This window comes from Thalassophryne amazonica, chromosome 1 (assembly GCF_902500255.1).
Source record: "Thalassophryne amazonica chromosome 1, fThaAma1.1, whole genome shotgun sequence".
Classification (NCBI taxonomy): Eukaryota; Metazoa; Chordata; class Actinopteri; order Batrachoidiformes; family Batrachoididae; genus Thalassophryne; species Thalassophryne amazonica.
This window is the reverse complement of record NC_047103.1, coordinates 17,627,274-17,653,175: the sequence shown is the minus strand read 5'-3', so window position 1 is coordinate 17,653,175 and position 25,902 is coordinate 17,627,274. Positions and strand designations below refer to the sequence as shown.

Sequence of the window (25,902 nt, the reverse complement as noted above, 5' to 3'; positions counted from 1 at the left end):
AGATGTTGCTTGGATGGCAGCATGTGTTGCTCCAACCTGGATGTACCTTTCAGCATTGATGGTGCTATCACAGATGTATAAGTTGCCCATGCCATGGGCACTAACACACCCCCATACCATCACAGATGCTGTGATGGTATGGGGGTAACAATCTGGATGGTCTTTTTCCTCTTTTGTCCAGAAGACACGACATACATGATTTCCAAAAACAATTTGAAATGTGGACTCATCAGACCACAGCACATTTTTCCACTTTGCGTCTGTCCATTTCAAATGAGCTCGGGCCCAGAGAAGGTGGCGGCATTTCTGGATGTTGTTGATGAATGGCTTTCGCTTTGCATGGTGAGTTTTTACTTGCACTTGTAGATGTAGCGACGAACTGTGTTAACTGACAATGGTTTTCTGAAGTGTTCCTGAGCCCACACGATAAGATGCTTTACACAGTGATGTTGGTTTTTAATGCAGTGTCGCCTGAGGGATCAAAGGTCAGGAGCGTTCACTGTTGGTTTTCGGCCTTGCCACTTACGTGTAGAAACTTCTCTAGATTATTTGAATCTTCTGATTATATTATGGACTGTAGATGATGGAATTCCTAAATTCCTTGCAATTGAAGGTTGAGAAACATTGTTCTTAAACTGTTGGACTGTTTCTTCATGCAATTGTTCACAAAGTGGTGATCCTCGCCCCATCTTTGCTTGTGCACGGCTGAGCCTTTTGGTGATGCTCCTTTTATAGTCAATCATGACACTCACAATTAGTGTCCTCAGTTCCCAAACACTTATTGAGTGTTGTTAGAAGGAAAGGTGATGTAACACAGTGGTAAACATACCACTGCCCCAGCTTTTTTGAAATGTGTTGCAGACATCCATTTCAAAATGAGCAAATATTTTCAGAAAAACAAAGTTTATCAGTTTGAACATTGTATATCTTGTCTTTGTGGTGTATTCAGTTGAATATAGGTTGAAGAGGATTTGCAAATCATTGTATTCTGTTTTTATTTACATTTTACACAACACCCCAACTTCATTGGAATTGGGGTTGTATTCCCATATTGCTCCTGAAATTGTGCAACTACAAATTTAAAGTTAAAAATATAATACAGGATACAGTATGTAAAACTGTTGATGCGCTTAATACCTGCATGACATAGTTCTGTAGATAAGAACGTAGCTTATTTCTGCACCGAGTTTAAATTCCAAGATCCGTAAAGTAACTGGTATAATTAAATGAATCACCAGCTTCTCTCCACTCCGCTTCATGTCATCATCATTACCAGTGCGTTCTTTCTTGCTTAACAATGCTATTACACCTCCTCACTGTGGAAGAGTCATGCAGTCAGCAGCAACACATAAACAAAACTGATTATAGCTGGCATTCAGCTTCTACTTCCGTGTCTCCTTGATGCATAGACTCACTCTCGGCTTATATGGAAATTCTGAAGTGCAGCCTCTGTAACAAAACAGTCTTGACCACAATCAAAAATCAAGGTTGTCAAAAGTCAGCCTTGCTGTTTCCTTTTGTGCTGTGATAGCAAACTATGCGCTGGCTTTGGTGCTCTTTCCTGACTCCTTCTAATAGTTTTTTCTCTCAGGGAGAGGAAGAGAAACTACGTGTCAGAGGTGTCACACTTGTCCGTCACTTACAAGCCTCGCATGTAGCTCCAGGGTACCACACGTGGCTCATTAGATTTATCAAAGGAATCCAGTATTTCGTGGAGAGCCCACCGCGGGGTGTTTGACCTCTCATTTTGGCTCTGAGTGCAGATGGAGGCTCTGTTATGCTGTTCAGAAAAACAGTCAAAGTGCCATCAGACAGCTGTTTAACTGCAGAGATGATCGAATTCAAATGTGCTGGTTGTAGTCATTCCAAGTTCAAAGAGCAAACAAAGAGCAATTTCTTGTACAACAGCCTGTTTAGGCGAGTGAATCACGAGGGTCATCCTGCAGTAATCTTATAGTGCTAAGGTGATGACTGAATGTCTTTGATACGAGGCATCTTAGGAGGATACTTGGATACTGCTGGAATGACCTTGTGTCAAACAGCCATCTACTCAGATGAGTCGTATCACTTGGATTGTGAGGGAATGTCGCCTGCAAGGTTTGTCACATTTTTCTCTGGACATGATCCAGCATGTGGGTGCCTCACTGTTGAGGCCCCTAGGAGCGAGAGAAGGCCAAGGGAAGCCAATGTTTCACCTGTCTGTGGCAGATAGAGCTACTTTTGAGAGGATGGATAGATGGATGCTTGGCTGACTGCGATTCAGGAAGCAACAAGGTTATGTGGTGTTGTGGATACAGTGATGTGTAGCATCAGTACATGACCCCTGCCATTATTTGATTCTTCCAGATGAGGTCAAATGTTTGGAGAACCATAATACAGCCCAGCCGTTAGCAGCCTGGCATGTTTGTGGGTTGGAGTTCTTGGAGATGGGCTTTTAGGTTGCGTGACCGTGAATTTAATTCAGGTCTACATATTAGTTGCCCAACTCCTTATTTTGCTGAGCTTCCTCCTCTGTATTACTGAGAAAGGGAGAAAAGGGGAAAAAAGTATGTATTTATTTATTTATTGTTCTGGATAAGCAAAGAGTCTTCCAGTTAGCTGCTCTGACTATTCAGAGTCTCTTCAACACCCTCAAATTGAGTTTTGTGTTTAACAGATGTGCGTGGTATCGTGGCCTAGTCTGACAGAAGGACGTCTGGACTGCTGTAAAGACCATCTTATCTTTGCGCTGTCTGATTAGACACTGCATGTCTTGTTTCATAGTCATCTCCTTCTAAAAACTAAAAATATTCTTGTCTTTATGTTCACGGGTGGGATGTCATGGGAACTGGACCCATTTATGCACAACAGAAGAGCAGAGAAAGAGAATACCTTTGTGCTGGGTTACTGAAACATCTCCTCATGACTGTTTTCTTTTCCAGCCTCATAATCATCTACCTCTGTCATTAACCGTTGGTACGTTGGTCTAGCTTGGCTCACTACCCATGCACACATGCACTTTGTTATGTAGCGTGTATTTGTCTTGTCATAGCCTTTTCTTTGCTTTTCTTGGAGTTCAACCCTACTGCTTCTACAGTGCATACAGTGCACCCCGTCCTTTTTTTTGTTTTGTTTTGTTTGTGTGCCCATTTGTTTGTGCGGAGCTGACATTTTATTGTGGATACCATCTCTCAGCCAGTCTGGGATAGTTCTGAGATTGCTGTTTTCCCCCTTTAAAAACATGCTGAAGCAAAACCAATGGTGTCTTTTCTGTATCAATTTCTAAAAACATGTTTTTTTTTCGGTTTCTTTATCTAGCTGTTCTAAACTGTATTTGCTAGGTTTAGAGTTATCATTTTCTGTTTGTGCAAGGCTTCAAAATTCCAGTCCAGGGTTGTTGTTTTTTTGTTTTTTTTTGTGTGTGTGTGTGTAGGAGGGGTTTGGTTGCTACATTTATTTAAAATTTATGCCTGACTTTTCTTTTGTTGTCTTCTGTCCATGTTTGACTAATTTCCAAACTATTCCTCCATGACATTCCCTGTTGTCCGACTGCTCTTTTTCAACATTGTATTACATGTCTGAGTCAGAGGCTAATTAATATAGGACAGCTGAAGCGGTTAGACTAGACATGGGCCGGTATGAGATTTGGACGGTATGACATCTGTGGGCAAAAATACCATGGTTTCACGGTATTATGTATAGCTTTAAAATGTGCTTTAACAACATTATGGCTATTTGCATATGAAGTGCGCATGATTCAGGCGCACTAATTGACGTGATGTCTACCGCTACAAGCACTGTACCACTGATAACTTTGCAGAAAATACCAAAATAATAGTCACTCTTTTAGACATGCAGTATCTGTCCCGTGGAAAACATAACTTACTTGCTTAGAGAGAAACGTGGCTGGAATAAGGTCCGGAACTCTGGATGCTTAATACTTGGCTCAACTTCACCAACAAAGTGCTTGGAATCGATGTATTTGTCCTCCTTGACATGTTTGTGGGAGAAATTTGGTCAACCACAAGCACGACTCGAGTCCACCGCTTGTACTTGTCAGTGGTTTCGAAGATGGGATAAAGTTTACTCCTTCCATGTAATCCTTTGCTTGTATCTGGAATCACTCCACGTCCGACACAGGCCATAGCTATGGTGCTTTGTTGCCACCGTTTTTGGCTTGAAGGGCTATTCCGCAGAAAATAAAACGAAAAAGCCGAATCAGTCCTTTTAGACAGTGGTAAAAGTTCAGTGCAGGTTTCGCCTCCTTCAGCCATGATGCAGAGCTAGCTAACATTACCTGCCCGTTTGTAAACAGAGACAAAGGTGCGCACCAGGGGGAAGGGCGGCAGTGGCTGCCTCCGCTCTGCCTGTCAAGAATTCTCATAACCCACTCATACTGTAGGGACGGTATAACGGAAGGTTTTAGTGGTTTTGATACCATGGCTTTTTCATACTGCGGTATACCGTGAAACCGGTTATCAGCCCATGTCTAGGTTAGGTATTTCTTATAGTTGGAAAGACTGGACAAATTATTTCTACTTTCAGTATTAATTTCAGAGTGACAGAAAATGTGAACATCATGCTGGCTTAGTGGTTAGCACGGTTGGCTCACAGCTAGAAGGTCCCATGTTTGTTTCCGACCTTGTGGTTTGTAAGGAGTGTGCATGTGTGGATTTGTGTGGATTCCTTTTGGATGCCCTGGAGTGAGTGTGAATGTGTTTGTCAGTAAGTGTCAGCCCTGTGATAGACTGGCAGCCTGTCAAGGCTGAACCTCGCCTCTTGCACAGTGACCACTGTGATAGGCTCCAATGTGTTCAAAGATGGATGAATGGATTAACATACAATGGAACCTTAAAGGTGTTATGAATATTTTATCCATCAATATAGCAGCCAATAACCATTTTTTTTAATGTTTTAATTATTTTTAGGTTTTAATAACTTAATAGCTTCCTGCACATAAAATGAAGTGTCACTCCCTCTGTGCTAGGAGCTTTTTTGTCCTCCGATTTCTGCATATGTTTAGTGCATGCGAGTGCTGCCCTGTCAAAATATTGCCCCTCCCCATGTTTATAAACAAATGAATACTCTATAGTCACAGCATAGCCGTTGGATTTTTTTTTTAAAGTGGGCAGACAGCAACTATTTCTTATAAATTTGTTTAAAAAAAAATCACATTTGAAAGCTTAGATTGCTTCTGATTAAAGAAGAAAAATCTAGCTGTTTGTGTTTCATGCTGTGTTCTTATTCCTTATGATTAACAGAGGTAACAATAAGATTAGTGGTGAGTGGTTCTACAAAATGCCCTTATGTAATGTCAGTAAATGTTATCTTAAGCTCTTAGGAAGTATGATCATTTTTTTTAACCTCAGACAAGGACTTGAATGTAAAATGTAGTACAGGGACATAATTACAGTGATCTTTATTTAAAAGCAATTAAGATCTTAAATCAAACACTGTAGCTGTAATAGAGAAAATGCTAATTAATCTTTGCCCAGGTAAAATTCAGGCAGTTGTGGCCGTAATTCCTCTATAAGAAATGCAAAACTGAAATGATGTCCACAGACATTACAGTTTCTGATGTATTATGATGTACCTTTTAATTTCCACTGTCAAGTTCACTGCAGTGAGTGTTGTCCAAATGCAAATATTTATAATAGCTTGCAGCACAAAAACTGGACAGACGTTATTCTTGTAAATCTAGCAATACAGGAATAATCTGGATTAAACATGAATAAACAAAGCACTAATGTGAAAGTACTTGTTGCTACCAACAAACCAGCAACATTTTCTCATCTTAGTAACCACTGTGCTGACTCACTTCTATCCCAAATTGGAAAGCAGAACAGAAATCTTTTGTCCAAACTGATCATCTTGGCTGGATTTCTTTTCTGTCTGGGTAGAACTCAGCCAGCAGTTCCCACACATGACCTTGATTGTCACAGGAGACATGCAGGTGAGTGACTCTGCTGTGGATGGGGGGAAAAGGGATCCTGGATGCTGAAAAGGAAGAAATGAGCAACAAAGAAAAGGATGAATGCCAAGAGGAGGCCCTTAAATGCTAAAAGCCCATAGCCAATGGATAAGACGAGCACTAGAGACAAAACTAGTCAGCGTTCTGGGAGAAGAGCCTCAGGGTACAGCCGTATGGGTGACAGCGGCACATGATTCATCCACCTCCCAGTTTGGCACCATCCATCCAGAGTTCAGGCCGAGGCTATTTCCACCCAACAGATGGACCGTTGGGATCAAGTAAACAGTTTTCGTACCAGTTTAAATGCCAGAAGAAACAATTGCACACTGATTTGGTGGTGGGTGGGTGTAGCAAAAGAGACAGGCTGTTAAGTACCCATTACACATATCGCAGCACCGCATCAAGTTGGTCTTGAGTGGCTCAAAATGAAGGTGCTTTTCGGAAAAGATATTTACAGTTTTGTCATTTCTCTTTAAAATTCTTTAAACTCTGTATTTTAAGCTGCTTTTACACATAACGACTTCAAGTCACAAATGCCACAAAGTATACATTCTTGGCCACTGATCATTAATGTGATGATTCGGGGCAGAGGCGTCAGGTGCCCTCAGGAACTGCTGCAACCTGTTACCACGTGTTACGATTAATGGCACATGTTGCTGGCGAATTATCAGGAACCATTACGCTCGGTCAAGAATAATGTTCCGCATGCGTAACAGCGCATTAAGTTCTGTCACGTTGTGAATTAGGCGAATTATCTCCACACACACACCCCATATTCATCCAACATTCAGTTGCTGAACAATTCAGATCGCTCCAGTTTGCTCCTTAAAATCCACAGCAGAAGAACTTTGTGACTGCATGTTTAGTTGGCCATGGAGTGGCGCAGAAAGGAGGAGGAGACAGAGAGAGCCAGATGTGTGGCTCCACGCAGGTCTCGTCTCACTCGTTTCCCCAATCATCAGGCACATGCAGCAGGTGGAACACCTGCAGGAGCGCGCTGATGAGCATTGGAACGAAACTTTTAGCCGACTTGGCATCACTGTCCTTCTTCATCATACTGTAACAGTGAAACTGAATGCAGTGCTTGCAGGGTTTATATGCACCTTAGAGAAGAATGCTGTCACGCTGTATTAAGGATCGCCACTTATCAAGACGGATCAACACGCTCATTTGCAACCTCCGTGACATGAGGTAAAATGAGGGTGGTGCGTGACATTCGTGGAAGAGTTTTTGACAGCCAAAAACATACTCAGAGAAAATCACGAATATCACGCATCAACACACACTATTAAGAAACCTATTCACATGCATTAAGTCACGTTAAGAACGTCAGGAATGTGCCAAGAATTATGCAAATATGACATTCGTAACGTGTCTTGCCAATGTGTAAAGGCAGCATTCGACATGGTCAGGATGCAGTGCAACAGCTGTCTATGTGCAAGTTTTGCTAAAGACAGCAGTTTCATATTTACCCTGCCTTTAACACTTGTGTAACATCAGCTCTCACTGTTTCAGCAGGGCTATTTTTTTCTGCTTTCCGGAAGGAGGTGAGCTAATCATATCATCGTCTCACTTCCCCCCTGCACCAGCTGCGATGCCGTTTGTCCACGCACAGTTGAATGATAAGAGGAATATGTGCAGCTAAAACCACACGCTGTCCCATTTTAGGCACATTTCAGCAGTATTGTTGTGGGAGGGGGCAGGTGTCTTAGTAGTTAGCACTGTATCTGACTTTGTATTAAATAAGCACTTACTAAGAGAATAAGCTGAGGAGTATCACTTAACATTGTATGGGAGCATCAGCTACGACATTTTGGCCATATTTTCTGTTTCTCTGTGTGATCCAGCATGCAGGTACCAGAGTGTTGAGTATGCCAGTAGCTGGAGAAGGTCAAGGGGATGCGCACATTTCACCTGGCAGTGCTAGATTTTATATATATATATATATATATATATATATACATACACACACACACACAGTGGTCCCTCGTTTATCACGGGAGTTACATTCTAAAAATAGCACGCAATAAGCGAAATCCGCGAAGTAGTCAGCGTTATTGTTTACAATTATTATAGACATTTTAAGGCTGTAAAACCCCTCACTACACACTTTTTAGGCATTAACATTTTCTCACTTTTCTCTCGCGTGTAAACACTCGCAAAGTTCAAACCTTAGTATAAAAATAAGACCAACCTGTTTTCAGGCCCAAACATTTTTTTGAGAAATAAAAATAGAACATTTTCCTACAAATAATTATGATGGCTTTTAGAACTAACAAATTTAATTTAAATGATCAACCTACGAGGTTGGACACATAATAAATTATTAATAGTGACTGACCAGTATTTCACAGTTCCTCTGATCGCGCCTCTTCGTCCTGGCGCCACTCCGCTGTCGCGCCTTTTTCCGCTGAGTCACACCTCGCTGCAGGTGTCTTTTTCCGAGTGAAGAACACAGTTATTCACTCTTTTTTCTTCTGGGCGAGACACGCAGAACACAATGCGCGTACTCTCCCTTCGCAGTGCTGCGACCGGCCTGCTTGATGAGGATGCAGAACACAATGCGCTGTAAAAAAAAAAATAAAATAAATAAAAAAGCATGCAATATATATATATATATATATATATATATATATATATATATATATATATATATATATATATATATATATATATATATATATATATATATATATATATATATATATATATTTGTAATTTGAGAAGTTTATATCAAAGTTTGAGATTTGTTCACTTACATGATTATCACCATAAATATATGTTTCTGTCTGTCTACTTGATGATTAAGCGCTCTTAAACTGTTTTATTTTATTTGTTAGATGTGGATTTGTTGAGAGTAAAAACAAATCCCGACAGCACACACATGCTTTGGTCATTATACTGTGCAGGATCTTGTTCGTACCACCATTGATTTTTGGCCATGTGCATCAGCTGCATAAAAAGATTAAGACTTTGGTGATGAAAAGCACAGCCTCACGATTGAATTAACTAGGAATTAATTAGGTCCCCATTGTGCTGTTCGTCTCCGTAGCGCCTCTGTGGCATCGATCACATCTCTCGTTCTGTCACTTACAGACTGTGGACATCCACAAAGAGAAGGTGGCCAGGCGAGAGATTGGGATCCTTACCACCAACAAGAACACGTCCAGGACTCATAAGATCATAGCGCCGGCTAACCTAGAGCGTCCGGTCAGGTACATCAGGAAGCCTATTGACTACACCGTATTGGATGATGTTGGCCATGGTGTTAAGGTGAGTCCTTTTTTTTTTTCTCTTTGTTCTTTCTCCTGGTCTTATTTTTTGCTCACAGTTGGTGTGACTTTCTATCTTCTGCCTGTGTTCTTCCTCTCTGTCTTGTTTTAATAGCAATGGCAGGTTTTCTTTCCCTATCCTTTGCTTTTTCTTACTAGAAGCATTCCTGTATCAATGTGTTTTCTTTCTTGCTTTAACGTTTTTCTGGCTCACTCCCTGTCTCTTGTGCTTTCTGTTTTCTTCTTCTTCTTCAGAAAGCACCCTTCTGACCCTACAGGAACATGTTCAGTGTGGATTGGTAGGAATGGGTTGGGGGTGAAGATGATCTAAGAAGTGATTACATCATGTAGCTTTCAGAAAACTTCTATTCTTGGAGTAAGAATAGTGAGCAGAGATGAATTGATGAGACGTTTTTAAGGGCACTTAGGACCAGACTTGTCCTCATAATCTTGTTCTCCATTTTTTCCAAAGCTTTGAGACAGATGATGTTACAGTTTGAGCTGGCTTTGGTCTTCACATCAAGTGCAAGCTATGAGAGAAGACAAGCAAATTTTGACATAATGAACTCTCAAGTAGACAGTCGTCTCTCTCGCTGCCTTTCTGCCATTAGATCTCGATTTGGAGGTCAGTGGGTTGTCTTACCAGTGGTGGTAATGACCTCATATCATGATGGCTCAAGGCATTTTCTCGATATCCATCTTTTCCCTAAAGCATCTTCTGCCCCATCAATCAGCCAGTCAGTTGGAGCTGTCACATATATTGAATTTCACCGCATTGATAAAATGGGATTAAAACCCATTGTGCCACTTTAAGTTTACTTTATAAGGACTTTCTGTCATGGTGGATGGGACTGTTTGTAATGGGATGTGAAACCTTGTTTGTGACCATTTCCCACCATAGGCACCAACTTTACACACATTAGCAGAACAATAATGTATTTACATCCTCAGTATATGAAGACAAATGTTTTCTTTTTGATCATGGTTGCTCAATCATTATTTTTAAGTTGCAACAGCCATCAACGAGATTCTATTTATCATGACTGTTTGTAGTTTGGTTGGGGAGGTTACTCAAAAACGACAAATCACTTAAATAGAAATTTGGAGAAAATGTTTGGTCTGTCCTTGATTTGAAGCCTTTTAAATTTGAAAAGGGGGAAATCAAATCTAAGATTAATCCAATAACCGGTGTATTGCATACAAGTGCCACATGCTGTTTGTTGCAGTTATTTATTTGTTTTAACATGCGGTGGGTAAAATAAGTATTAAACATTTCTGACAACATTTCATCTGATGAAGATGAAACAAGGGTGGACATTTCAACAAGACCATGATTCCAATCACAGAACCAAGGAAACTCTGCTGATTACAGAGAATGAAAATCAAAGCTGATAGAATGGCCCAGCCAGTCTTCTGACTTGAACCCAGTAGAAAATTTATGGAAAGAACTAAAGATCAGAGTTCATAGAAGAGGTCAACAGAAGTTTTGAAGCCTGTTTGTGTGGACGAATGGGCCAAAATCACACCTGAGCAAACACATGCAACTAGTATCTCCACACAAGAGGCATCTTGAAGCTGCATTACCAATAAAGGTTTTTGTACAAAGTATTATTATCAATTTCAATAAGTGTGTTCAATATTTTTCCTGTGTCATTCCATTTTATTACACATATCTTAATTTCTGTACTTATTTGTTTTGGTTTCTTTGCATGTGTGGATTACATGGGTTGTTTCCTACATCTGGTGAAAATACCACCTTTAGAAATATATTTACTGAGAAAAATGGTGACGTGTTCAATACTTAATTTACCCACTCGTCCCTTTTTTGGGGGGCATCAAGCCCCAGATTCTATCTTCTAAATCCCAAGTCAGGCCAAACCCTCTCACAGCCATCATCTATGTGAATTCATTAATATGTGAATACTCATAAGAAGGAAAGGTTTATTTCAATCCTAATGTGCTTTAAAATACAATAATACAAACATTTCATTGCTGCAAGACCATAAAATAAGGGGAAGAAAGAAAATAGTAAAACAGTAAAATGCAGAATCTTTTAAACTATGTCCAGAAAAATGCAAGGATATTAAAGTAGTGAGTTATATAAAGCAAAGCCTTTGATACAACTGACATTAAGTAAAAGAATTACAATTGACAGACGTAACAAGCCAGTTTTACCCATATTTTAGACAATAGTACAATTTCAGTCTGGCTAAATAAGCCGTCATTGTGATTGAAAACAACCAGCATGATAAAAATGTATATTCTTTAAAATTTCAAATGTGTTTAGCCAAAACATACTCATAGTAATTATAAGACATACGAGGTCTGTGATAAAAGTAACGGACCTTATTATTTTTTTGAAAAACCATATGGATTTGAATCACGTGTGATTACATCAGACATGCTTGAACCCTCGTGGGCATGCAAGAGTTTTTTCACGCCTGTCGGTTACGTCATTCGCCTGTGGGCAGTCTTTGAGTGAGGAGTCGCCCACCCTCTCGTCGTTTTTTCATTGTTTATGAATGGCTCAGACTGCTGCTTTGTTTGATCAAAATTTTTTCAAAACTGTAAGGCACAACTGAGTGGACACCATTCGATAAATTCAGATGGTTTTCCGTAAAAATTTTAACGGCTGATGAGAGATTTTGATCTAGTAGTGTCGCTTTAAGGACGGCTGACGGCGATCTGCACAGTGTCTCGCCGTTTCAAGTTGAAAACTTCCACATTTCAGGCTCTGTTGACCCAGGAAGTCGTCAGAGAACAGGGAACTTGCAGAAGAAGTCGGCATGAGGAGTTTATTCGGACATTGTTAACGGACATTTTGTAATGAAAGAACGTGCGGGCAGAGTCGCATGTCGGGCAGGACCCGACCGCACGGGGTCGCGACAGGAAAAACACCTCCGTGTTGGAAACCTTAACGGACAAGTTGGAACATGCCCAAGCTGTTAAACAATTTCTCAGTTACTCACTTGTTGAAAGCCATCAAAAGCCGCCTGAATTTTACAAATGGTTTTCAACACGGAGGTGTTTTTCCTGTCGCGGCGCACACAGATTCGCCGAGTCGTCACGGAAACGACTCAGCGAATTTGCGCGCACGTCTTTCATTACAAAATGTCCTTAAACAGTGGAATGTCCGCATAAAGTCCTCATGCCGGCCTCTTCTGAATCTTCTCTGTTCTCTCACGACGTCCTGGGTGAATTAAGCCTTAAATTAGAATGTTTTCAGGTCGAAACAGGCCGACGACGGCGCCTGGAAACACTGCGCGACGTCCTGCTCCGTGGGAAGTCCTTACAGCGACAGAAACACCCCATAATCTCTCATCAGCCATTAAACTTTTCACCGAAAACCAGCTTAATTTCTCCAATAGTGTCCACTCGGATATCCCTCACAGGTCCAGAAAAAATGTTGATAAAGCAACGCGCGCCGTCCGCAGCGGCTATTCAGACAAAGAGATTCCGATGGGCGGGGTGGAGCACTCCTCACTCAAGGTCTGCCCACAGGCGAATGACATCACCGACACGCATGAAAAAACTCACGCATGCGCACGAGGGTTCAAGCATGTCTGACGTAAAAACGTGAATCAAATCCATTTATTTTTTTTAAAAAATAAAAAGGACCGCTTTTTTCATCGCAGACCTTGTAAATCTCATATAGAGTCTTTTGTGACATCATAAAGCAGGTTCTGAAAAACCAAAGACAATTTATCCCTTATTGTGGACAAAGACCCAAAAATAAGTGTGTGGGGTGAGAGGGGGGGCGGGGGGTTGCGGTTTGTGGCTATGACCAATCACCATCAAAACTAAGTCTGCTCTTACTCAAGTAGGAATGGAATGGTTATTGGTTTCAGTGTGTGTGTTTTTGCAGTTTCTTTACGCTTTCCCCCCTTGTTTTGTTTTTTGTAAACTCATTGTTGATTTGGCACAAGTTTTACACCACATCCACTTCCTCATGCAACCCCATATTATATGGAAAATGAGCACCTATAGTTTTGAACTGGCAACATTCTGTTATGGAAGGAAGGCACTAGCTACTTTCACCACCGTAGTTACCGGTGTCGCAGACCGAACGGTTCCCCTAAAAATTGGTCCCCCCGATGATGCGGTTCACGGCTTAACGCCTCGTTTCTGCTTCGAACTGCATTCCAGTCATCATTTATCTCAGTGACAGATATCTGAAGCTTTAGTAAAACAATCATTTCCATATAAATTCAGCATTATTTCATTAAGCAGAGTGTCACGGCTAAACAAGCTGCTAGGTGATGTGTTCGCTGCACGTTAGACATTTCAAAGTGCCACGGAATTTTGCCTCGTTTCTGCTTAAAACTGACTTTAGAATGATTTAAGAGGGTTTGGTTTTATCATCAGGTGGTTAATAATCACATTAATCCATTTGATTGCTTTGGGTGAAGAGACTCCATCTCATACGTGTTGCTGTGGTCCGAAATGATGCATGCGCAGATGCAAAAGGTGGAACGATTTTTAGGGGTGGACCGTTCGGTCTGCGACACCGGTTTCATGATAAACACTGATAAAATTCCTGATGGTTAGTATTATTGTTTCATTTTTAATTATCATGAACATCATTACCATTAATCAACATTAGGAAATTCAGAGACAGTGATTTCATTTGATATATTTGTGGTTGGATTTCAATCCTTTTATAAAAACTGCGGTTGAAACCCGCAATGTTAAAAACCTGCTCTGCATAGCCTACTGTTCATCATCAGTCAGAGTTAAGCCAGCATTACACGGGCAACCCAACACTTAATTATTGATTCCATCATGATTTGTGTCTTTTCAAACTGATTGTTCTGTATTGAGAACATGATGTGGTCACTGTGGAGGAATCTCATTGGATTCTTCCTTTTTAAATGTCTTTTAGAGCTGCAGCATCATGGTTCTCAAGACCAGGCACCTAATTGGCTCTACTTTTTTCTACTCTCCTATTTTACTCTTCCTTTTTAGATATTTAGATATACCTTTATATACTACCACAGTTCCACCTTAGAATTGGAATATAATATATAATATATACCTTACTGAATTTTCATATATAGAACAATCCACTCCTGCACACAACCGTTCTCCATCACTAACTTCATCTGTCTTTGTCCCAACCCAAATAGCCAATCAGTGTTCACTATCAATGCTCCAAATGCTATCCTGTGATGGCCACCATCAGATGACCGGCTCATGCAGAGTATCTACTGCCATGGTGTACTTACTGACCAGAATCAGTACTTTAATGGGAGTTTGATTCATGTCTGTTGGCTCAAGTTTATTGTGCAACTCACCACATCTGCCCGGGCATTTGCCTTAAATATTCAGTTGGTTTTACAGCCTCGCACACTGTTTGCACAGTTAAACACTAAAGCACGAACTGTAAAAACATTGAGTGAACTTCACATATCACATACATACATTATTGAAGAGCTCTTCTCAGATCCAACACAGCAGAAAAGTGAAATCTATAGGGTAAAAGTTACACTCTGCGCACAGAAATGCTGCTAAATCCGACAGCCTAAAGTTTAAAGTGTTCTTCCATTTCAAGCATACTGACTGTGGTGTGAAGCTTTTTAGCATTAATAGGAGAGATGGCTTATTCTTCCACTTTGCTGATGTCTATTCTTGTCAGCACGGTTTAAAAAAATCAGAAATGAAGATGTCATGTGATATTTATTAAGTTAGTTGGGTGTGCCTTTATAATGCTGGTTAAGATTTGCATGATTGACGTGCAAAAAGCTTAAATAGTTTAAAGGGCAATTTGCATTTTCTCTCGACACTAAATCAGAAAACCCTAAATGCAAGTTGTTCTAAAAGTCCATTTTTAGTCAAGATCATGAATACAGTTAATGTATTTTTAGTTAATATTCCCAATTTAGAGTTTCCTGATGCTTAAAGTAGAATGTTACCGCTGGTGAGAAGATTTGGGCACTGCTTATTTCTTGTCTTGTTGTGGCACTTTGATCATTTGCCTTTTGTTACGCTGAAGACTTTCCTAACAGATCGATTCAACAGACTGTATAGCTCTATATTCTCACCACAGCTCAGGACTTAGGGGCTACATCTTTATTGGAACCAGTCTATCCATAATTTAATGTGTAAGTTATGGCACCACATGCTTCCCAGCTGTCTGGTTTGTGCGGCTAAGAGGAGCTGAAGTATTTGTCAGCAAGTACAGGATGTGCAGCACTAGGATTTGGCTTTTTCTAGCATGACCTACATTGTAAATTGAATCTCGTTTAGCTCTGATAACTCGGGGATAGTGAATTCTAAAATTAACTTAAGGTGTTTTCTTCTTTTTCAAAGGAGGTCAGCAGTTACTTCACGCTGACCTATGCTGCAAAATCCTTTTGGCTTCATCCTTTGTCTCGTGCTGTTGTGATGACACAATGCTTTTTGGAAAGCACATTGGGGAACTGCATTATACATGAGCCACTTGACTGCGGTTGTCGAACTGCAGATCATCACCAATACCACTGCTTCTATTGCTGACTTAATTTTACCTCAGAACCTGGAATTGTCATTTGTGAACTCTGTACACTTGAGTTAGAGCAGTCAAAAATGAACAGTGATGCTGCTACAAATTCAGATGTATTGTTTGCCCTATCAAAAAGCTCATTATGTGCTTAATGACGGGGCTGCAACTTATGATTATTTTTGGAATTGATTAATCTATCAATTATATTTTGATTAATCGATTAACCTAACAATGTTTTCATTAGTCTATTGATTAGTTCCTGATCTTTTGTCAATTCATGAGTAAATAGTGACTGTAAATTCTACCAATAACTTTAAATCTTGCATTTAGATATGTTGGTAAAAAAAGCAATTATTTTATTATTTTACCTATTTACCTATTCTTATGCAACTTATAGTCCGTAAAATATGGTATATGGAGATTTTGACCTCAGAAGCAGCAACGCATGAGTGTAATGTGTTCTTACCACATGCACAATGCTATCTGGGTGGACAAAATGTCCTGAGACTTGAGTTGCCTGAAGTGTCCCACTGTCCTGTCAGTGTACTCTGTAAATGAGTACTTGTTAGACAACTTTGAGACAATATGATTATGTTACCAAAGTTGAAAAAAAATGCAAACTCTGTGTACAGCCAGATCTGATGTGTTCTGTTCTTCTTTGTTCTACTATATTTTAGATTAAATTGGATTATCATCAGGTTTGTTTGAGATTAATACACATCGGGTTGAGATTGGATTTCTAAACGTCTGTGTGTTTCTACCATTTATTTCCATCTGCCAAAGTGAGCCAACCTCCCTGGTAACATGTTCCTGACAGGAAATATGCATGCGGTCATCTTATTTTTACTCAAAATAAATGTTGTGTTTTAGAAAACATGCTTCCACAGCAGCAATGTCCTGCAGATTTATGCTTTTGCAAGTGAGTTGTTGTCACTCAACAGCAATGCAAGCAGAAAATGCTGGTCCCAAAGCGCCCATCAGTAGCAACTCCCGTTTTAACGATGAGCTTGTTAGCTACAGTTAGTGATTGAGTTACATGTTTTTAATGGCTTCACCCTCTGAAAATGGCTGGAATTTTTATTAAAGAAAAAAAAATGAACTTAAGGTGTTCCATACTAAAGTTGATGACCTATTTAACATTTGTATAAAACCTGCTTGTCATAACTTTGGTAGGATTGCTGTTTTCATTCTACCGTTTATCTCAAAAAGTACAAGATATGAACGTAGAAGCTAAAGAATGCACACAAAAACACCTTTCCTCTTCAACCTTCACTTTTAAAGCTTAAAGAGCACGTTTTGTCCATAACGTGGCTTCTGCACCGTTTATTTATTTTAAATGCTGACATCTGAGGTCTAAGTCAGATTTGACAGAAACATTGACCATAAAGGATTTTATTAATAATATCACAAACACATACTTGGCACACTTAAAGCACATACATGTGAGATTTTTCTTATAGTTTTTATGGTGCACAAAAGTTGATCCTTTGTGGCACGATTGGTTGGGATAAATCTTGTTTGCAGTCAGATCCCAGCAGTTCTACCACACCCAGTGCCACAGCATTTTCCTTTTCAACGATGACTTTTAACCACAGACCAACCCAAGTCTTGCTACATGTTTACTCAGTGTCAATAGCACAAGAACTCATTTTTCACTTGTTCACCTGTACGTTGACTTCTGGCCATTTTGACATGCCGTCTTTTCTGTCTCTCTGTTTTCCCTCCATTTGCCCACACTAAGTGGCTAAAAGCTAAGGTAAGTTTGGCTTGTCACATGACCCATTTTGCTATATTATTAATAAAAGAATCCAGCTCCCTTTCATGGCAGACCCTGTGCATTTGATTATTATTGTCATTTCCTGTAAGATTTTCCATTAACTGGCTTGTAGTCCTCTAGTTGCGCACTCTGCAACACCCCCCCTGTCAAATTGACGACTCTGCACATCCTTTACATTTTATGTTGGGTAGTTCATAGACATGGCATCAAGCTTCTTTTGGCTTACAGGCTTCCCAGACTTTACATTCCTAACTGGGTGTGGGGTATCTCTGCACACCACACAGACACCCTGAAATTTGCATTGCTGCAAACTCATGTTACATAGGTTTCTCAATTTTTTTTTTAAATTGCTTCGTAAGATGCAGCTGTTTTGCAAAACACCTCGTTGAAAACCATGTGGCTGTAATGTGCAATCAGCAGCCGATGCTGTAACTGACTTAAGCAGCAGCTATATTGGTATTACTGCAATAGCTGCACACTGAAATACCATCAGAGCCATAAGTATTTGGACATTAACCCAGCAATCTGCCATAGGATATTGTGGTGAAAGGGGAAAAAAAAGAACAGATTTTCACCTGTAAATGTGCATTGGGCAATGTTCTGCGACGTCTCGTGGGGAAGTTTCAGATTGCAATGCACGTCATATGCATGAACATGCTCTCTTGAGGGAAAATTCTGGTATCGCTGAACAGACAAATAAAGACTGATGATTTTATTACTTCCCTGGTGGATGTAATAATTATAACCTGTTGCAGTGTTAAACATGTTAAGAACATTTTAAACTGGCAATTCTGACACTCGGGAGTGCATGTAAACATCTGAGCCCACTGACTGGCAATCGATTTTCTTATGAAATCTGACTCTATTCCTTTACATCGAGAAAAGCATACATGCCGTTATAAGCAACTAAGTCAGTGGATTGAAAATTTTTGCTATGAGGACATAATTTATTCACACAGGCATTAACTCAGCTAAAATGAAGCCACTCTGAAGAGGGAAAAGTTATAGTTCCTTGAATGGCCTCTTGAGGCTGGCTCTAAAGAGTAGTAAGTTCCTGTAGAAGCCCATGTTAAAATGTCCCAACTTTAGAGGAGAAATAAACATGTTCACAGCCTGGTGTAAAAATGGTTTTGGTCTGTATAGCTAGTTTCTTCCTACATGACAACTGCAAGATGGATGATTTGAGGGGTGATTTTTCTTTTTTTTTTTTCTTTTTTTTAATAAGTCAGTTATAGACAGGTTAAACCATAACATTATGCATAATTAGTGGCGTGGCTTTGAGTGACAGCTAGTGTGTGCTGCTGAGCAGAGTTGCTGTGGCTGCTAGCTGTTTATTATAATTATCTCCAATAATGTGGCTTGTTGTGCAGTTAATTGTCCTTGCATTTCATCTAAGATGTCTGTTCTCCAGTATTTCCATCGAGTGAAATTTTTTATTTATATTAGCGGTGTTAGCACTGTTAGCAGCTATCAGAAGCTTTTCACAACAATTAATCCACTATTACTGAGGAAATAAGTGGATCATAACTTTTACATACACCCAAGCCACCCATTATGAACACCACCACCCAGTCCCCAAAAATATGCTTTAATAAAATGGCCAAACTAAAATTACCCTGTTAGCTTACATTTGACTCAGATCACACAGAGTCTCGCCAATGTAACATCTCTTTACCCATTTATGGGTTGGCCAAGATGCATGCAGAGTAAGCAAAGCCATCATGGCGACACCCAGCACACCAGTTTTTGAGCTTCAAAATGGCTCTTCCGCATCACTTCAGAAAACCTACAGGTGAGGTCGTGTATAGTTTCTCCAGTATACAATCTATCGTGATACCACAGTGCCCTGCAGTCTGAAACCCCTCCAGTAGACGTCACTATACACAAGATCATGCACTTTTATGTTGACAGTATTTAGGTCTGTTGAGTTGTGTGGGAATTGCAGCACTTATTTATAAATAACTTCGTCCAAATATTTATGGATTGACTTGTGGAGTTCAGGACTTGTTGCCTGGGAGGCCTGTAACTTTTAAATCGGTAATCTACCACAGTCTCTGAAGTAATTTGTCAGTGAAATACACTTCATTTTTTTTCTCCTCCCCCTCTAAACCACAGCAACATGGAAACAATCAGTCAATCAGAGGAGGAACACTATCGAGGACCAATCCGCCGACGCAGAAGCCACCGAGTCCTCCCATGTCGGGGCGCGGCACGCTTGGGTAAGATTCCCTTGTCAGTTACCACATAAGACGAGACTAGTCCTCTAATTATCACCCACAATACGAAAAGAGGGTCTAATGGGAGTGCTGGGAGAAACACAGTTCATACAGACTTCATAACTGCCAAGTGGCATCTCCAAACCCCAGTTTTCATCTGTGTGGCATCTTTTTGGTTTGTTTCCTCATTGTTCAGTATAGGATTTAAGGGTCACTGTTTTGTACTCAAACAGTTATAAAAGTATGGTTCACTCCACATTTATGTTTTGAACATTTTTTCCCCAAATGTGCCTTGAAATAAGTGAAAACTATTTGGAGTTTGTCACCATCCGATACACAGCAACAGTTGGCAAAATAACCAGATATTAATGCCAAAGTGAATCCATGAGGCACCAAAGTCCAGCTGGTGTCTTTGCTGCCACATCTGTAGCTGTGTCATCTGATGTTGGTAGATTTGATACTAAGAACTGCGTTGTTTTCTGGCAGTCCATGTTTTTTCCTTTTGTCATTACTTCATTTTCACTCTTCAATCTTCACGCAGGCGCAATGCGTCGTACAAGACCCTGGAGCCAGTGAAACCACCCACAGTACCCAACGATTACATGACGAGCCCCGCCCGGCTCGGCAGCCAGCACAGCCCGGGACGTACCGCGTCCCTCAACCAGAGGCAACGTACGCACAGGTACACAATCAGAGATGGTAGAACACACTGTGCGCACATGTTTTTAAATGTACATTTAATGTGCCTAGAACTGGTTTGTATGTAATATATATAAATAAGTAAAGTATGTGGCTGTTTTTCATGTAATCTTTAACCCTTTAATGGTCAACTCAACCGTTCGGTAGAGCATATTGATATCTACTGCATTCTGTTGAAAAATGTGATGGTATTAAAGTGTTAAGGTTGATTGGTTCAATTTGTAAGAAAATTAAGTTTGATTGAACAAAGTTTTTAAAAAGTGATTACTGAACTGCCAATGATCACTTTTTAAAAACTATGTTCTTTATGTTGTTTTTTTTTAAGGGGCAGTATGCTTTATTTGCAGTGTTGTGTGTCTGTGTATGTGGAAAGGAAGAGTGAGGAAAAGAAAGAAGTCTTTTGAAATATTATTTGCATTTGGTGTTTCGCGGCCGGTCTGCTCTGTGTGAGCCGGATCCCGTCAGATCTCAGATGCTAAGAAGTGCAGGATCTGGTTTGTACTTGGATGGGAGACCTGTGTATGTTTCTCCGGGTAAAACTGGAGTTGCATCAGGAAGGGCATCCGGCATTAAACTTGTGCCAAATACCAATGCGGATCTGGCTGTATCCACTGTGGTGTCCACAAACAAACTGGGAGTAGACGAATGGACAACTACATTCGCATTTGCTGTTTCAAATTTGGTGGAAATGGACCACTAGATGGCGGTATAAAACAAAGTCAGTCAGAGGCCTTTCACTACAAATACTGTAGATGCCTGTATGAAGAAAATGAACATTTAGAAGTCATAAAAATATTGTAGGAGCCACATCTGGATCCAGATTATCCTGCAGTGTGGAGTGACGGTCTCACATCACTTTAAAGCTACAGTGTGTAAGATTTAGTGCTCTCTAGTGGTGAGATTGCAGATTGCATTATGCCATCACGAGTTACGATTTCGCTTCTCTTCACATTTTCACTTATTTAGTGGTGGTTGTTCAGGCTTCCTTGCCTTCTCTCTTGGTACTCATGCTAGGATCCCTCATTTCACATATATGAGAGTTCTCGAGCGCGTTAGCCTGCACTAGCAACCAGTGGACTGTGTATAGGGAACCAACCACTGGTTCCTCTCTTTTCCAGTTTTCTGGCAATGCTGAAAAATGCAAGGAGTAAATATGTACCATTTGGGTTACTGTACCGTCTTGGTGGTGCAACATGGCGGACTCCAATAGGGGTCCTTCTCCCATGCAGATTTGAACCCCTAAATCATAGGTGTCAAACTGATTTTGCTGATGAACTTATTTCATCTGCTCAAAGTGATATCAACTGGTGGAGTTGGTGGTTAGAACATCTGCACCTTCTTGTCCCTCTCTGGAATCCGTTTGACACCTATGCCCTAAATCAGGGGTGGCCAAGTTCGGTCCTCGAGAGCCACCTTCCTGACACTCTTAGTTGTCTCCCTGCTCCAACACACCTGAATCCAATGAAAGGCTCATTAAAAGTCTGATAACGAGTGTTTTATTGGATTCAGGTGTGTTGGAGCAGGGAGACAACTAAGAGTGTCAGGAAGGTGGCTCTCGAGGACCGAACTTGGCCACCCCTGCCCTAAATCCTACACACTGTAGCTTTAAGATAAGGCAATAACAGAGTCACTGCTGGTCTGATATTAACCTGTTTTTCCCCACTGACAAGAATTGTTGCCGAAGTGTATCACTGTCATTTTCTACTCACAGTAAAAAATCTCAAAGGTACTAATGCAACTTTTTCCACAAAAAAAAAAAAAAAAAAAAATCTGGGCATAAACGGGTTAATAAAACTGTTGCTCTCTGCTGATAATCACAACATGAATGTGATTTCTCTGCAACTTGCGTCAAGGCTGAAATCCTGTAAACCCCGTTGTCAAACCTGTACAGATATTATCAATTGCATTTTTTTTTAAACTGTACATACTGTATTTGGATTGACACACATGCAGTTAGTTTTGCAACTAAATTTGCAACCTGAACATGACTTAGTCAGTCAGGGCTGTCAAGAATGTTAAAAAAATAAAGCAGTGTCATGTTATTTGTAATCTTTTCATTTGCTTCTGCAGTTGTGAACATTTTCATACCTCTTCGTCTCTTCCGTGACACTAAATGCAGTTTGTTGGAGGAGGCTTGTATGATTATTACAGCACTGTACATCATTATTAAAATCTGTAAAAGCCTATGATGTAAAGTGCTGCCTGGAAAAAAAAAATGTCAACAGCAGCATGTGTGACCCTTTTAAGAAGTGTCACCCAGAAACCTCCATGCTGAGAAAAGACTGAGACGCTTTCATTAAATTTAAGTTATGAGTGAATGAAGTTGCCTCATTAGCTAAAAAGCGTCATGTAATATTTATGAGAGTCACAGTCAGCATAATTTTAATTTTTCCTTCCATCGCTCAGCTTCTCTTCCTAGCTCTTGTACGTTTGCACGAACCTGCACATTCACATGATGATTCCTCAGCGCTTTTAGCGCTTCTGTCACTTTCTCCTTTTAAAGCCGTCTCTGGGCTTTCTCACTGTTTCTGTAATTAGTGGCTTCAGTTGCTCAGATGAAAAGAAAAGAATTGGGCATAGGTCTTGGGAGAAATGAGACTCCAGCTGATGTTCTTCAGTCCAGTGCTGCTAAGTGTGATGTTGCTGCGCCTCGACTATTTGATTATACAGCCTCAGAGTCAGCTGTGCTTATTTAGTCCATCCATCTCTGCCCTCTCCACTGAGGCCTAAATTCGTTATAGAAATCCGTGTAGAGGTGGGCATCTCTGTGATCTGTGTTATTCTCTGACATCTTCTTATGGACATTACAGTATCATGCACAGTTTTAGCAGATATGGTCATGAAATCAGTGGTAATAAAAAAAAAACCTACTTTTTCTTTCCTTTCAAAAACACACCATATCAAAAACCATCAACCCAACTGCAGAAAAACATTCATTTTCATCCAGGGATCAGTTCTCTGTACCCTGCTGAAAAGAAAGCTGCTGACAGTATTGGGCTTGTTGTCAGATCTATTCGCTTCACCTTCACCTGATTCATTAACTATTCTTAACCAAAATCACATCACTTCTTCCCATCCATAGCTGCCAAATTTGATCAAAATCAGATTTGGCATTCTGAAGGCATCTTTGTAAAATATATGCATATTTATGTAGGGACCAAGGTGATGACAAGAGTGTACACCTCCAGCAGAATTGCAAAAAAGTAAGAAAAATTATTATGTAGTAAAAAAAAAAAAAAAAAAAAAAAAAAAAAATCTGAATTTGTAAAAATCTGTTCCAAAATGGTCACATTTACCCTACAATCAAATTAGCTACAAATAAGGGCAACCAGCAGTTGTTGTTTGTCGTTTTATGAAGAACATTCCCGGGCGTGGCCAGCTCATGGTTACTTGACGTTACTGTGTTTAACGATAGTTTATAAAGGACAGGGGAGACCCAACACTGTCATTATGAGCTTCATGAGCATGTTTGACTACTCGACAGAATCAAAGTTTGTTTGTTTCATTAGTTACACATGTTAAGTTATATTGACACTCCTGTCTTGACGGTTAACTTACTAAAGTCTTGGTAAAATGACTCATAAATCAGAGGTATCTGGTTACAAATACAGGGTTTTTAGAATTAAAAGTGTTTGTTTTTTGCTAACTTTTACAAAATGAAGGGAGAAAATATGCCAAGCATATTCATCCAGAAGTACAACTTTCTTGGAGCATATTCCACCAGTTCAGATTATTTTTCAAGCAAGTAATCACCATACGACGTCATGCCACCATAATGCTGCCTTCAGTCAGATTGGCAGTCAGTGTGTCACATCATTCAGCATTTGCATAAAATAGACTTCTCTGATTTTTTTTTGGCGCTGCCTTGCTGGCAGCATAGTGACTACATGTCTCTTGTTGCTGCAAAACGCCCAGTCTGATTAAAAATGAATGGCAGCTGGTCGATTTGTCTCTGTCGCTTGTAGCTAATGTGGCAAAGGAGTTAACCTGTAGGTTATACATCAAGTCCTGAGTGCTAATAGGGCTCATAGTGGTAGGTTACACCAAACATCTGTGTTTAAATTGTGCTTTTTCTTATTTTATCAATTAATAAAATTGCACTTTCTGTTTCGTGTGATATTTGTGAGATAAGAAACTGTGAAACCTTATTTTCCTTGACAATAAGCTTTTCCTATGTACAAGTCATAATATGCTAGTAAAATTAAAATTTTGTTTTTTAAAGGTAAGATCATTCTGTCTTGTTCCAGTGGGGAAAATAGAAAAATAAACACATAATTCAACATTATAAATTAAAAGTAGCACGTTTTTTTTAAAATTGTCTTTGGAAGGATGAACCATACTAACTTTATTTATAAAGCACCTTAAAACAGCCTGACACAAGGTGCTGTATACTACAAGTACAACACAGATTAAGATACAATAACATAAAAAACAGGATCCACAAAATAAAACTAAAATGAAATCATCAAATGATCAAATTAAGTCTTGTTGGTGTCAATAGCCAGAGGGGAAAAAAGCTTTAATTGAACTTTAAAAATAACCAATGAAGGTGCCTCCCTAACACCCAGAGCCTTCCTTTTCGACCTTGGCACTTCCAGGACTGGAAGTGCCAAGGTCGAAAAGGAAGCTCAGGGGGGACGGGGCTTTTTCTGTCATTGCTCTGGGTGTTAGGGAGGCACCTTCATTGGTTATTTTTAAAGTTCAATTAAAGCTTTTTTCCCCTCTGGCTATTGACACCAACAAGACTTAATTTGATCATTTGATGATTTCATTTTTCATTGTTCCAGGTCCAGGAGCAGCTGGTCCTGGAACGATCAGAATAACATTGAAAGTATTTCTGTGAAGGCTCTCAGTTGTCCAGGTGGTTTTGATAGTAGAGACGCTTGAATCTTCGACTGGACTGGGTTGCTTGACGCAAGGTCATTTCGCTTCAGATCGTAGAAGCTTCCTCAGCTAAAATTCTTGCTCTGGTAGTCTGACTTCTGTCTTGACTCTTGTAGAGAAGAATAACAGAGGCCACAAAAGCTGGAGTTCTAAACCTAACCAGACCCCTCCTACCTAGGGGCAGACTGCTATAGGCTAGTGACTAAACAATAGCTACAATTAGCACCCATTCTGCTCTAGTTAGCACCCTCCTAATGACAGGGCAGCTGTCCCTCCTAATGATGGGACGGACGCCTCTCCTGATGGCTCCCCTGACGACTCTCCTGATGACGTGAATGGCTCATTACCATGAACAAAAGCAGATTCAGTCTATTGTTTAGTCACTAGCCTATAGCAGTCGGCCTCTCGGTAGGAGGGGTCTGGTTAGGTTTAAAACTCCAGCTTTTGTGGCTTCTGTTATTCTTCTCTACAAGAGTCAAGACAGAAGTCAGACTACCAGAGTAAGAATTTTAGCTGAGGAAGCTTCTGCAATCTGAAGCAAAACATCCTCGCGTCAAGCAACCCAGTCCAGTCGAAGATTCAAGCTTCTCTACTAACAGTGAAAGTAAGGCCATCCCTAAAAT

General features: G+C 40.1%; 1 protein-coding gene across 6 annotated transcripts in view; it reads left to right on the top strand.

The window, feature by feature from the left end:
- The window catches only part of abi1a (abl-interactor 1a), a 123,856-nt gene that overhangs the window by 64,861 nt on the left and 33,093 nt on the right, over window positions 1-25,902 (top strand). For 4 of the 6 annotated variants that reach the window (XM_034166491.1, XM_034166506.1, XM_034166484.1 and 1 more), the window contains exons 3-6: window positions 9,047-9,223; window positions 17,445-17,459; window positions 19,596-19,699; window positions 20,238-20,378. In XM_034166491.1, coding sequence (XP_034022382.1) covers window positions 9,047-9,223; window positions 17,445-17,459; window positions 19,596-19,699; window positions 20,238-20,378 — 437 coding nt within the window. The remainder of the gene's footprint in view (window positions 1-9,046; window positions 9,224-17,444; window positions 17,460-19,595; window positions 19,700-20,237; window positions 20,379-25,902) is intronic. The other 2 variants (XM_034166496.1, XM_034166476.1) reach the window with 1 other exon arrangement.